The 12,697-nt window shown below is 46.2% G+C and overlaps 1 protein-coding gene across 7 annotated transcripts in view; it reads left to right on the top strand.

The window, feature by feature from the left end:
- CSNK1G3 (casein kinase 1 gamma 3) overlaps positions 1–12,697 on the top strand; it is a 383,972-nt gene that overhangs the window by 292,904 nt on the left and 78,371 nt on the right. For all 7 annotated transcript variants that reach the window (XM_063964224.1, XM_063964226.1, XM_063964222.1 and 4 more), the window contains one exon: positions 1,489–1,723. In XM_063964224.1, the coding sequence (XP_063820294.1) occupies positions 1,489–1,723 (235 nt within the window). The remainder of the gene's footprint in view (positions 1–1,488; positions 1,724–12,697) is intronic.

Genomic DNA, 12,697 nt, shown 5'->3' on the forward strand with positions numbered 1-12,697 from the left:
CATCGCTATTGGACGGAGAGAAGCTGCGGGCAGCGCTATTGGATGGGGAGAAGCTGCAGGCAGCGCTGTTGGATGGGGAGAAGCTGCGGGCAGCGCGATTTGATGGCGAGAGAGGCACTGAAGAACGGTATTGGCAGAGATGCACTGGTTATTAGACACAGCGCGTCCCGCGTGACCCGCTCATTTTAAAAAAGAGTCCCCCACTGCTTGTAGCGCGTAAAAATGCGCTATAGCGCGTATTTTGCGATCACTGATTACAATAACACCTGTCAAGGGGTAGAAATTGCAGGTGAATACTTAGTACTTGAAGTTGGTGGAGGAAAATTGGGCAAGCAGAAGGATTTGAGCGACTTTGACAAGGAATGGTTCAAGGAAGAACAACTGGTGAACTGGCGACAAGGTCATTGATGTGTGTGATAAGTGAATGCTAGTCCGTTTATTCTACAGAAGAGCTACTGTAGCACAAATTGCTGAAAAAGTTATTGCTGGTTATGATAGAAAGGTGTCCGAACACACAGTGCATTGCAGCTTGCTGTGTAGCCGCAGACCGGTCTGAGCACCCATTCTGACCCCTGTCCATTGCTGAAAGCACCTACAGTGGGCCCGTGAGCCTCAGAACTGGATCATGGAGGAGTGGAAGAAGGTGGCCTGGTCTGATGAATCACTTTTTTTTTTTTTTACATCATGTGGACAGATGGATATGTGTGTGTGATATTACCTGTAGAAGACATGGCACCAGGTTGCACTATGTGAAGAAGGTAAGCTAGTGGAGGCAGTGTGATGCTCTGCCCAATGTTCTGCTGTTCTCATGTGGTTGTCAGTTTGAGACATACAACCTAACTAAAAATTGTTGCAGACAAAGTACACACCTTCATGGCAACGGTATTCCCTGATGGAAGTGGGCTCTTTTCAGCAGGATAATGCGCCCTGCCACATTGAAAAAATAATTCCGGAATGGGAACATAACAAAGAGTTCAAGACGTTGACTTGGCCTCCGAATTCCCCAGGTTTCAATCCTGTTGAGAATCTGTGGGATGTGCTGGAAACAAGTCTGAGGCATGGAGGCCCCAACTCACAATTTACAGGATTTTAAAGGAACAGCGGCTAACGTCTTTGTTCCAGATACCACAAGACCGCTTCAGATGTCTTAAGTCTATACCTCAGGGGGTCAGATATGTTTTGGTGGCATGAGGGGGACCTCAACAGTATCAGGCAGCTGATCCTAGTTTATAACTGATGAGTGTGGACTTCAGTGTTACAGAAAACAGATGGTCTCTGAAAACCAGTTGTGCAGATGAACCAAATCATTTGAGCGTTATTTATACCTATCCGGTTCTACTTAGTCTTATTCACACTGAGCATTTCTAAGATGTACATACAGTAGATCTGTGTTTTCAAATATGTTTAATATAAATTATGTATATGTGTGTGTACATATGCAGAACAATCCTCATTTTAATTTTAATATTTGCTTTAATTTCTCAACAGATTTCCCGCATGGAATATGTTCACTCAAAGAACTTGATATATAGAGATGTAAAGCCTGAAAACTTTTTGATAGGTCGTCCAGGAAACAAAAACCAGCAAATAATTCACATTATAGATTTTGGCTTGGCAAAAGAATATATAGACCCAGAAACAAAAAAGCACATACCCTACAGAGAACACAAGAGCCTTACAGGAACAGCTAGATACATGAGTATAAACACACATTTAGGAAAAGGTATGTATGACGGCCGAATGCATCCAGTGTACATGTTTGTAATAATAAAATGTTAATGTTCACATGAATATACTTCTGAAGCTGTAAGTTTCCCTGCACACTGGTTCAACTTTTTTTTTTTTTCTTTTCTCCCTGTGGTGTAACATGACTTTCCTGTGTGGTATTGTGGTAGTGCAGTATAATGCTAAATTGGTTTATGATCAAAAGTCAACATGCAAGCACTGCAGAATCATGGTGACAAATACACAACAAAAAACCCCACACAAAATAAAGGGTAGCCTAAACTCAAAGGAGAAATTAGTGCCTGGGGCAGTAATGATGAAATTAAGTACTACTGGTTTCACTAAGATCAGGTCAGTTGGATTGTCTGAAATTTGAACAGTAACTCCAACACTGTGGTTTATTTGCTCACTAGTGAAAATTACAGTTTTGCTCTTTAAAAGTGGAAATCAAATTACATTGGTTTCAAAATAAATGAGTACCCCACTTTAGAGTTTCTCTAAATAGGTTTGTCTTCTGCTTTGTTTCATTTGCTTAATTTCTATCCTGTTATTAGGCGCAACCTTATTTCAGTATGAGGACAGTGACCTTCAAGTCTTTGTCTTATATGTAGGCCTGACATTTATACTTGTTGGCAGTAGGTTCTGTCTCTGTGATATACAACTTGATAATCTGAGCAGTATTTAAGCAATCCCAGGGCCATTTGTATTACATAGCTTCTCTTGTTAAGTTAGCGCCAACATAACCACATCATAAAGTTAATGTCAGGATCTTATGATCCATCCTAATTTCAGGGAAAACTCTACTCTAGCTCCTCCTCCATTTCCTTTTACTGCCTATGGGTGTGTGTGTGGGGGGGGATTCAGTTATCCCCATTAATTTAACAAAGGTGAGAAAGGGAGGCACCCTCTAGCTTTAATGCCCAGGGCTATTCGTTTACAGACCCTTTCTCTCACCCATTAAATGAATCCTTTTTCAGGAGTTAACACACAGGTCTAGGAGCTTGTACTGGATCCGGTGTATAAACACTGTGTGGCACATGAAAACAGGCTATTCATTAGGGATTTCATTTTGGTTTTGTTCAGATGCTAAAAGAAATCCCTGTTAAGTGCAGGCTGTTTTCTAGGATTAATTGAACATCCCCAGGAGATCAATTAGTCCACGGTAAATTACCACAACTAATTTAATACCCCCCCCCCCCCCCCAGGTCTTATTGCTTATCTGTTAAAGTATGAATCCAGGACTCTTATCTGATACCATGTGAGGAATGCCAAAGTTAAAATGGAAGCTGCTCAGTCAGATTAGTAATGCCTCTTAGGTGCTGAAAAGATGCATGCACAAAACTCCAGCACACCAAGAGGAATTAGCAATACGATTTAGAAAACTACATGGTAGTAGATATTCAGAGATCTTTGTTACATATATTTGCAAGACATGGTAAGACTCCAGGCCAAACGTCAAGGCCTCTCTGATACTGGAGGTCCCTACCTGATGATAACAGTACCTATTCTGGTAAATATAATTGTCTACTGTAATGCCCCCTACACATTCGGCGATCTGCCCGGGGTGGGGGGGTGGAAGTTTCTTCACTCTCCCTCTCACCCAGCTTCATTGCAGTGCATGATAATATGGACCAGATTGTCCATAAGCGACCTGGCACCAAGTTGGTGCCTACACACTGAACAATATGAAAGAGTTCTCATTCATTAATGAACGAGAACGTTAATATTGTTAAGGGAAATCTTTAAGTGTGTAGGGCCCTTTAGGCTACATCATTACAGTACATCCAAAAATATATCTAAATTGAGAGCTAGCTTACCAGGAACGGAGCAACAATTAAGTTGCTCGATTGGGCACCATCCAGTTTCAGCCGAGGTGACCAACAACTGAATCAGCCCCAAAGTCTTGTAAGTACTAATATAGTTATTAAATAAGTATCACTAGATTTCTGTAGTAATACATATTTCTCTTACGTCCTAGAGGATGCTGGGGCCACATTAGTACCATGGGGTATAGACTGGTCCCATGGGAGCCATGGGCACCCTAAGAGTTTGATAGTGTGGGCTGGCTCCTCCCTCTATGCCCCTCCTACCAGACTCCGTTTAGAAAATGTGCCCGGTGGAGCCGGTCACAGCTAGAGAGCTCCTAGGAGTTCTTTTGGTTTTATTGTTTTTTTTTAAAGAGTTGGGTACAGGGAGACTGCTGGCAACAGCTTCCCTGCTTCGTGGGACTTGCGTGGGAGTAGGATCCAACCCTTGAGGTTAATGGCCCCTATCTCTGATGACAGAACACTGAGCTCCTGAGGGTGATGAAAGCAAGCCCCCGAGGTGACTGCTCACTCCCGCAGCACTGCCGCCACCCCCTAACAGAACCAGACGATGGAGTGGTGAGTAGGACGCCGGCGCCCCGATAAGCGGGTCACCCGCGAGAATGGCTCAGCGATACCATAGTGTGCGGCACTGGGAGGGACGCCCTGGGCCAGTGCAACACCCTAACACTAGTCAAAACTATGCTAACAGGGGCTAATCCCACTGTTAGCTGCAGCAAACCTCAGGCCAGTATAAACTAATAAATGCGGGAAGACGCGCCATTACTGGGGGCGGGGCTTCTCAGAGCGGATCCAGCATTCACCAGCGCCATTTACTCCCTGCAAATCACATCCAGAGACGCCGACAGGGAGCGCTGACACCCCACATAACTCCAGCTATCCTGTGCAGTACCAGGGGGTTATAGAGGGGGAGAGTGTTATTAACTGTCTAACCTATTAAGGTTACTCAGTCAACGCCAGGCATTTATCGTATAACTTCCTACTGGGGCGCTGTGTGTTGGCTCCTTATCCTCTGTGTCTCTCTGAAGGTACTTTGGTGGAAATTGCGTCTGATATTTTCCTGTGTGTGTATGTTTAGATATCTCACATTACCATGTCTAGGGACTCTGTGTCTTGTGCTGCAGAGTGTGTATCTTCTCCAGAGGAGTCTTTTCCATGCACTCTGGAATGCAATATACTGTCTCAGCCTTCTGATTCCGAACTCCAATGGGTGGCTTCTATTAAGGGAATGATACCCAGATTTCACCTAGGATAGCTCATAATGAGACTGAAACGCAGGTTTTGAAAAGATCTGTAGAGGTTTTGTCGTATTCAGCTCCCGCTACCTCATCCAAGACCCCTGATATATATCTATATATCCTAAAAAGTGTGCTCTTGCAAAAATAATGCATGTCGACACGGATACCGACTCTGATTCAGAGGATGGTGATAATGGGGGTGGGGTGGGGGGCATCCCTTGCTAAAGGGGGTGCAACTCATGATTGAGGCTAATAAGGGATGTTTTACACATTACTGATGAGGTTCCTGAGTAGGTGGAGGAGGCTTACTTTACTGACAATAAGAAAAGCCTCCCTTACCTTCCCTGCGTGTTAAGAATTTAACGCATTGTTTGAAAAGTCCTGGGAAAATCCGGAGAGAGAGTTTCAGATCCCTGAAAGGGTTCTCATTGCTTTTCCTTTCCCTGAGGAGGATAGGAAAAAGTGGGAAAACCTGCCGGTCGTAGACGCTTCTGTTTCAAGGTTGTCTAAAAAAGTGGTTTTACCTGTCCCTGGGTCCACCTCTTTATAAGAGCCGGCTGGCCCCAAGATTGAGACTACACTCAAATCTTTAAACACAGCAAATGGTGTAGCTTTAAGACCAACTATTGCTTGTGCATGGATTTCTAAAGCCATTGTAAAGTGTTAAGGCACTTTAATAGAGGAGAAGTGACATTGAATTGTTTTTACGTCACATACAGGATTCTGCAGGTTTCATGGTGAAAGCCATGAAAGACCTTGGACATCTGAACGCGAGAGCTTCTTCCATGGCTGTCTCAGCACGCAGACGACTCTGGCTGCGCCAATGGTCTGCGGACACGGAATCCAAGGAGAGTGTGGAGAACCTACCCTTCACAAGTCAGGCTCTGTTTGGGAAGCGTTAGATGTGTGGATATCCACGGCAACTACGGGTAAGTCAACGTTTCTTCTCTCTGCTACACCACCGACTACGAAATCATATCCTACGTCTGCGATGCAGTCCTTTCGGACCGCTAAAGCAAAAAAGTCCAAATCCCCTTCCACTTTCTTTAGAGGTGGTCGGGGGAAATCCCAAAAACCTTCACCCACAGGTTCCCAGGAACAGAATTGATTCAGAATTGGAGCCTCCTAACTACGGATGCAAGTCTCAGAGGTTGGGGTGCAGTCACCCAAGGGGAAAACTTCCAGGGAAGGTGGTGAAGTCTGGAATCCATCCTTCCAATGAACATTCTGGAACTAAGAGCCGTGTACAATGGTCTTCTATGAGTGGCACATCTTCTGAAAGATTAGGGCATTCAGGTTCAGTCGGACAATGTAACGACAGCGGCCTACATAAACCGACAGGGCGGAACGAAGAGCAGAGCTGCAATGTCAGAGGTAACAAGAATCATCCTCTGGGCGGAAAGACACGCAGTGGCGCCGTCGGCAATCTTCATTCCGGGAGTGGACAACTGGGAAGCGGACTTCCTCAGCAGACATGATCTCCATCCGGGGGAGTGGGGCCTCCACCCAGAGGTGTTCGCAGAAGTGACTAGTCTTTGTTGCGTACCTCGAATAGACATGATGGCCTCACGCCTCAACAAGAAGCTTCGACGGTACTGTTCCAGGTCGTGGGATCCACAAGCAGTGGCAGTGGACGCCCTTGCTGTTCCGTGGGTGTTCAAGTCAGTGTATGTGTTCCCTCCACTTCCACTAATCCCAAGGATTCTCAAACTAATCAAAGAACAAGAGTTCAGGCGATCCTCATTGCTCCGGACTGACCAAGAAGGGCTTGTTACGCGGATCTTCTGGAGTTACTGCTGGAAGAACCGAGGCCTCTTCCTCTTCGAGAGGATCTTCTGCAACAGGGGCCGTTCGCTTATCAAGACTTACCATGGCTACGTTTGATGGCATGGAGGTTGAATGCCAGATCTTAGCTTGGAAGGGCATTCCGAACAAGGTTATTCCTACCCTGATACAGGCTAAGGAAAGGAGTAACGTCAGGACATTACCATCGCATTTGGAAAAAGTATGTGTCTTGGTGTGAATCCAAGAAGTTTCATACGGGGGAGTTTAAACTTGGACGGTTTCTCCTCTTCCTGCAAGCAGGAGTGGATGTGGGCCTGCGTCTGGGCTCCATAAAATTACAGATTTCGGCCTTGTCCATTTTCTTCCACAAACAATTGGCTGCCCTCCCTGAGATTCAGACTTTCTTGAAAGGGGTTCTGCACATCCAACCTCCCTTTGTTCCTCCTACGGCACCTTGGGATCTCAACGTGGTACTGCAGTACCTGCAATCGGATTGGTTCGAGCCTTTACAGGAGGTTCAGGTCAAGTTTGTTACTTGGAAGGCTGTCACACTATTGGCATTGGCATCTGCTAGACGTGTGTCAGAATTGGGGGCATTGTCCTGCAAGAGCCCCTATTTCATTTTCCATGAAGATAGAGCTGAGCTCAGGACGCGTCAGCACTTTCTTTCGAAGGTTGTGTCGGCTTTTCATATCAACCAACCTATTGTGGTGCCAGTGGCTACTGACTCGTCAATCTCCTCAAAGTCCTTGGATATTGTAAACGCTTTGAAGATTAATGTGAAGAGAACCTCTCGTCACAGAAAGTCGGACGCTCTGTTTGTCCTTTATGATCCCAACAAGGTTGCGTGGCCTGCTTCTAAGCAGACGATTTCTCGTTGGATCAGGTTTACTATCCAGCATGCTTATTCTATGGCAGGATTGCCGTGCCCAAAATCTGTTAAGGCCCACTCTACTCGTAAGGTGGGTTCTTCCTGGGCGGCTGCCCGGGGTGTCTCGGCTTTACAACTTTGCCGAGCGGCTACTTGGTCAGGTTCGAACACGTTTGCTAAGTTCTACAAGTTCAATACGTTTGGCCTCTGAAGACCTCAAGTTTGGTCAATCTGTTCTGCAGAAGCCTCCACGCTCTCCCTCCCATACTACATCCCCATGGTACTATTGTTTACCCCAGCATCCTCTAGGACAGGCGTTCCCAACCACGGTCCTCAAGGCACACCAACAGTGCAGGTTTTACTGATATCCAGGCTTCAGCACAGGTGAATTAATTAGTAACTCGGTTATTTTGATTTAACCATCTGTGCTGAAGCCTGGATATCACTAAAACCTGCACTGTTGGTGTGCCTTGAGGACCGTGGTTGGGAATGCCTGCTCTAGGACGTAAGAGAAAGTAGGATTTTAATTACCTACCGGTAAATCCGTTTCTCATAGTCTGTAGAGGAGGCTGGGTGCCCGCCCAGCGCTTCGTTCTCCTGCAGTTGTTACTTGGTTCAGTACTGCCTTGTTCCTTGGTTGCGTAGTGCATTGTTACTTGGTTAAGTACTGTTTTTCAGCTGTTTCAAGCTAGTTAGCTTGGTTTTCTGTTAAGAGTGAGCTGGTGTGAATCTCACCACTATCTGTGTATTTTCTTCTCTCGAAGTATGTCCGTCTCCTCGGGCACAGTTTCTAAACGGAGTCTGGTAGGAGGGGCATAGAGGGAGAAGCCAGCGCACACTATTAAACTCTTAAAGTGCCCATGGCTCCCAAGGGACCCGTCTATACCCCATGGTACAAATGTAAATCCCAGCATCCTTTACGGACTACGAGAAAAGGATTTACCGGTAACCGGTAGGTAATTAAAATCCTATTTTTGTTAAGTGGCTCTATATTCCAGAGTCAATGAAAATCCATAGTTTTGCATATACCCACAGGCACTTCTGCTATACTGGTTTTATACCACATCTTACATTTTTGGTGGCTACCTTAGTGATGCCGGGTAAAAATTTTCCTACACCATTGATGTTTTGCAGTTGTTTAGTGAATGATCTGGTTGTCATCCCTCCTCAGCAAAAAAATAAATAAATAAATAATTCTACCACTTTGAAGTGGCTACAGGCATCTATTGCTACTAGAATTCTGATTTTGAGTTGTGATTCTCTCTTTATAGCTGCTGCACCTGTACAACCAGTTGCCACTGTGTTACAATGTATTTCCTGGTATCCGGTCAGATGGTCGACAATGTTAAGGTCGACACTCATTAGGTCGACCACTATTGATCGACATTGACATGGTCGGCATGGACAAATGGTCAACACATGAAAATGGTCGACGTGAGTTTTTTTTGTTTTTTTGTTTCTCATACGTCCTAGAGGATGCTGGGGACACCATAAGAACCATGGGGGTATAGACGGTATCCACAGGAGACATGGGCACTTTAAGACTTTGAAAGGGTGTGAACTGGCTCCTCTCTCTATGCCCCTCCTCCAGACTCCAGTTTTAGAATAGTGCCCAGGCAGACTGGATAAACTCTGAGGAGCTCTACTGAGTTTCTCTGAAAAAGACTTTTGTTAGGTTTTTTTATTTCCAGGGAGACTGCTGGCAACAGTCTCCCTGCTTCGTGGGACTAAGGGGAGAGAAGTATGACCTACTTCCAGTGAGTTCAAAGGCTCTGATTCTGGCTACAGGACACCATTAGCTCCTGAGGGTTTGATCGCTAGGTACGCCTAGATGCTCGCTCCCAGAGCCGGCCGTCACCCCCCTTACAGAGCCAGAAGTCACAATTGAGAAAGGGAAGGAAGGGTATATCTGCACACTTGGTGATCTAGATTAAAGATTTTATTTATAAATAACTCAAAGGAGCCCCAATATACGTGTGTCTGAATTAGACTTCAAGCCTCTCTGGGGGTGCGACCCTGTTACAACCAAGATATGACAACATGTAAGAAGAACTAGAGAAGCGGTTGTTAAGTTGGGTGCAGAATATCTATCTGTTGATTTAATTGTCAAATTTAAAACGTAGCTTTTATTGCTTATATTAATATTAAGAAGGTCCTTATCATGGGACACATACAGCAAAATATAGGGGTTAAAAACATGACATTAACAAACATATATGTGATAAAGAAAGAAAGATTGTGTAAGACAGATTCTTAAAAAGTGGGGTCACCACAATAACTCCTGCAACTTGTTTGATTGTTTATTTCTGTGTGGAACAGAAACCACTCAGGACACAAACTGGATCAGGTTTAGGCGTCCCTGAATATACTTAATGTCGTGTGGGAGAATTAAATAAAACCACCACTGAATAAATATTGTATTGGGACTCTAAACCTGCCTGTACGGTGTGCCCCTGTCTCTGAGTATCTGTCACCTTCAGCCAACTTAAATGTTGGTACTGCCACTAATACATGGGTGCAGTGAAATATATTTTCTCTGACGTCCTAGTGGATGCTGGGGACTCCGTAAGGACCATGGGGGGGGATAGCGGCTCCGCAAGAGACTGGGCACAAAAGTAAAGCTTTAGGACTACCTGGTGTGCACTGGCTCCTCCCCCTATGACCCTCCTCCAAGCCTCAGTTAGATTTTTGTGCCCGAACGAGAAGGGTGCACACTAGGTGGCTCTCCTGAGCTGCTTAGTGAAAAGTTTAGTTTTAAGTTTTTTATTTTCAGTGAGACCTGCTGGCAACAGGCTCACTGCATCGAGGGACTAAGGGGAGAAGAAGCGAACTCACCTGCGTGCAGAGTGGATTGGGCTTCTTAGGCTACTGGACACCATTAGCTCCAGAGGGACCGATCACAGGCCCAGCCATGGATAGGTCCCAGAGCCGCGCCGCCGGCCCCCTTACAGAGCCAGAAGCAAGAAGAGGTCCGGAAAATCGGCGGCAGAAGACATCCTGTCTTCACCAAGGTAGCGCACAGCACTGCAGCTGTGCGCCATTGCTCCTCAGCACACTTCACACTTCGGTCACTGATGGGTGCAGGGCGCTAGGGGGGGGGGCGCCCTGAGACGCAATAAAAACACCTTGGCTGGCGAAAATACATCACATATAGCCCCCAGGGCTATATGGATAATTTTTAACCCCTGCCAGAATCCATAAAAAAGCAGGAGAAAAGTCCGCAAAAAAGGGGCGGAGCCTATCTCCTCAGCACACTGGCGCCATTTTCCCTCACAGCTCCGTTGGAGGGAAGCTCCCTGGCTCTCCCCTGCAGTCACTACACTACAGAAAGGGTTAAAAAAAGAGAGGGGGGCACTAATTAGGCGCAGTATTAACACTACAGCAGCTATAAGGGGAAAAACACTTATATAAGGTTATCCCTGTATATATATATATATATAGCGCTCTGGTGTGTGCTGGCAAACTCTCCCTCTGTCTCCCCAAAGGGCTAGTGGGGTCCTGTCCTCTATCAGAGCATTCCCTGTGTGTGTGCTGTGTGTCGGTACGTTTGTGTCGACATGTATGAGGAGGAAAATGATGTGGAGGCGGAGCAAATTGCCTGTAATAGGGATGTCACCCCCTAGGGGGTCGACACCTGAGTGGATGAACTGTTGGAAGGAATTAACAGTGTCAGCTCTTTACAAAAGATAGTGGTTGACATGAGACAGCCGGCTACTCAGCTTGTGCCTGTTCAGACGTCTCATAGGCCGTCAGGGGCTCTAAAGCGCCCGTTACCTCAGATGGCAGATACAGACGCCGACACGGATACTGACTCCAGTGTCGACGGTGAAGAGACAAATGTGACTTCCAGTAGGGCCACACGTTACATGATTGAGGCAATGAAAAATGTTTTACACATTTCTGATAATACGAGTACCACCAAAAGGGGTATTATGTTCGGTGAGGAAAAACTACCTGTAGTTTTCCTGAATCTGAGAAATTAAATGAGGTGTGTGATGAAGCGTGGGTTTCCCCCGATAAAAACTAATAATTTCTAAAAAGTTATTGGCATTATATCCTTTCCCGCCAGAGGTTAGGGTGCGTTGGGAAACACCCCCTAGGGTGGATAAAGCGCTCACACGCTTGTAAAAACAAGGGCTCTACCCTCTCCTGAGATGGCCGCCCTTAAGGATCCTGCTGATAGAAAGCAGGAGGGTATCCTAAAATGTATTTACACACATACTGGTGTTATACTGCGACCAGCAATCGCCTCAGCCTGGATGTGCAGTGCTGGGTTGGCATGGTCGGATTCCCTGACTGAGAATATTGATACCCTAGATAGGGACAGTATATTATTGCCTATAGAGCATTTAAAAGATGCATTTCTGTATATGCGTGATGCACAGCGGAATATTTGCCGACTGGCATCAAGAGTAAGTGCGTTGTCCATTTCTGCCAGAAGAGGGTTATGGACACGACAGTGGTCAGGTGATGCGGATTCCAAATGGCATATGGAAGTATTGCCTTATAAAGGGGAGGAGTTATTTGGGGTCGGTCTTTCAGACCTGGTGGCCACGGCAACAGCTGGGAAATCCACGTTTTTACCCCAGGTCGCCTCTCAACATAAGAAGACGCCGTATTATCAGGCGCAGTCCTTTCGGCCCCATAAGGGCAGGCGGGCAAAAGGTTCCTCATTTCTGCCCCGTGACAGAGGAAGAGGAAAAAGGCTGCAGAAATCAGCCAGTTCCCAGGAACAGAAGCCCTCTCCCGCCTCTGCCAAGCCCTCAGCATGACGCTGGGGCTTTACAAGCGGACTCAGGCACGGTGGGGGCCCGTCTCAAGAATTTAAGCGCGCAGTGGGCTCACTCGCAAGTAGACCCCTGGATCCTTCAGGTGGTATCTCAGGGGTACAAATTGGAATTCGAGACGTCTCCCCCTCGCCGTTTCCTAAAGTCGGCTTTACCGACGTCTCCCTCCGACAGGGAGGCAGTTTTGGAAGCCATTCACAAGCTGTATTCCCAGCAGGTGATAATCAAGGTACCCCTCCTGCAACAGGGAAAGGGGTATTATTCCACACTGTTGTGGTACCGAAGCCGGACGGCTCGGTGAGACCGATTTTAAATCTAAAATCTTTGAACACTTACATACAGAAGTTCAAATTCAAGATGGAGTCACTCTGAGCAGTGATTGCGAACCTGGAAGAAGGGGACTACATGGAGTCTCTGGACATCAAGGATGCTTACCTTCATGTCCCAATTTACCCTTCTCACCAA

The sequence above is a fragment of the Pseudophryne corroboree genome, chromosome 1, assembly GCF_028390025.1.
Source record: "Pseudophryne corroboree isolate aPseCor3 chromosome 1, aPseCor3.hap2, whole genome shotgun sequence".
NCBI classification, from domain to species: domain Eukaryota; kingdom Metazoa; phylum Chordata; class Amphibia; order Anura; family Myobatrachidae; genus Pseudophryne; species Pseudophryne corroboree.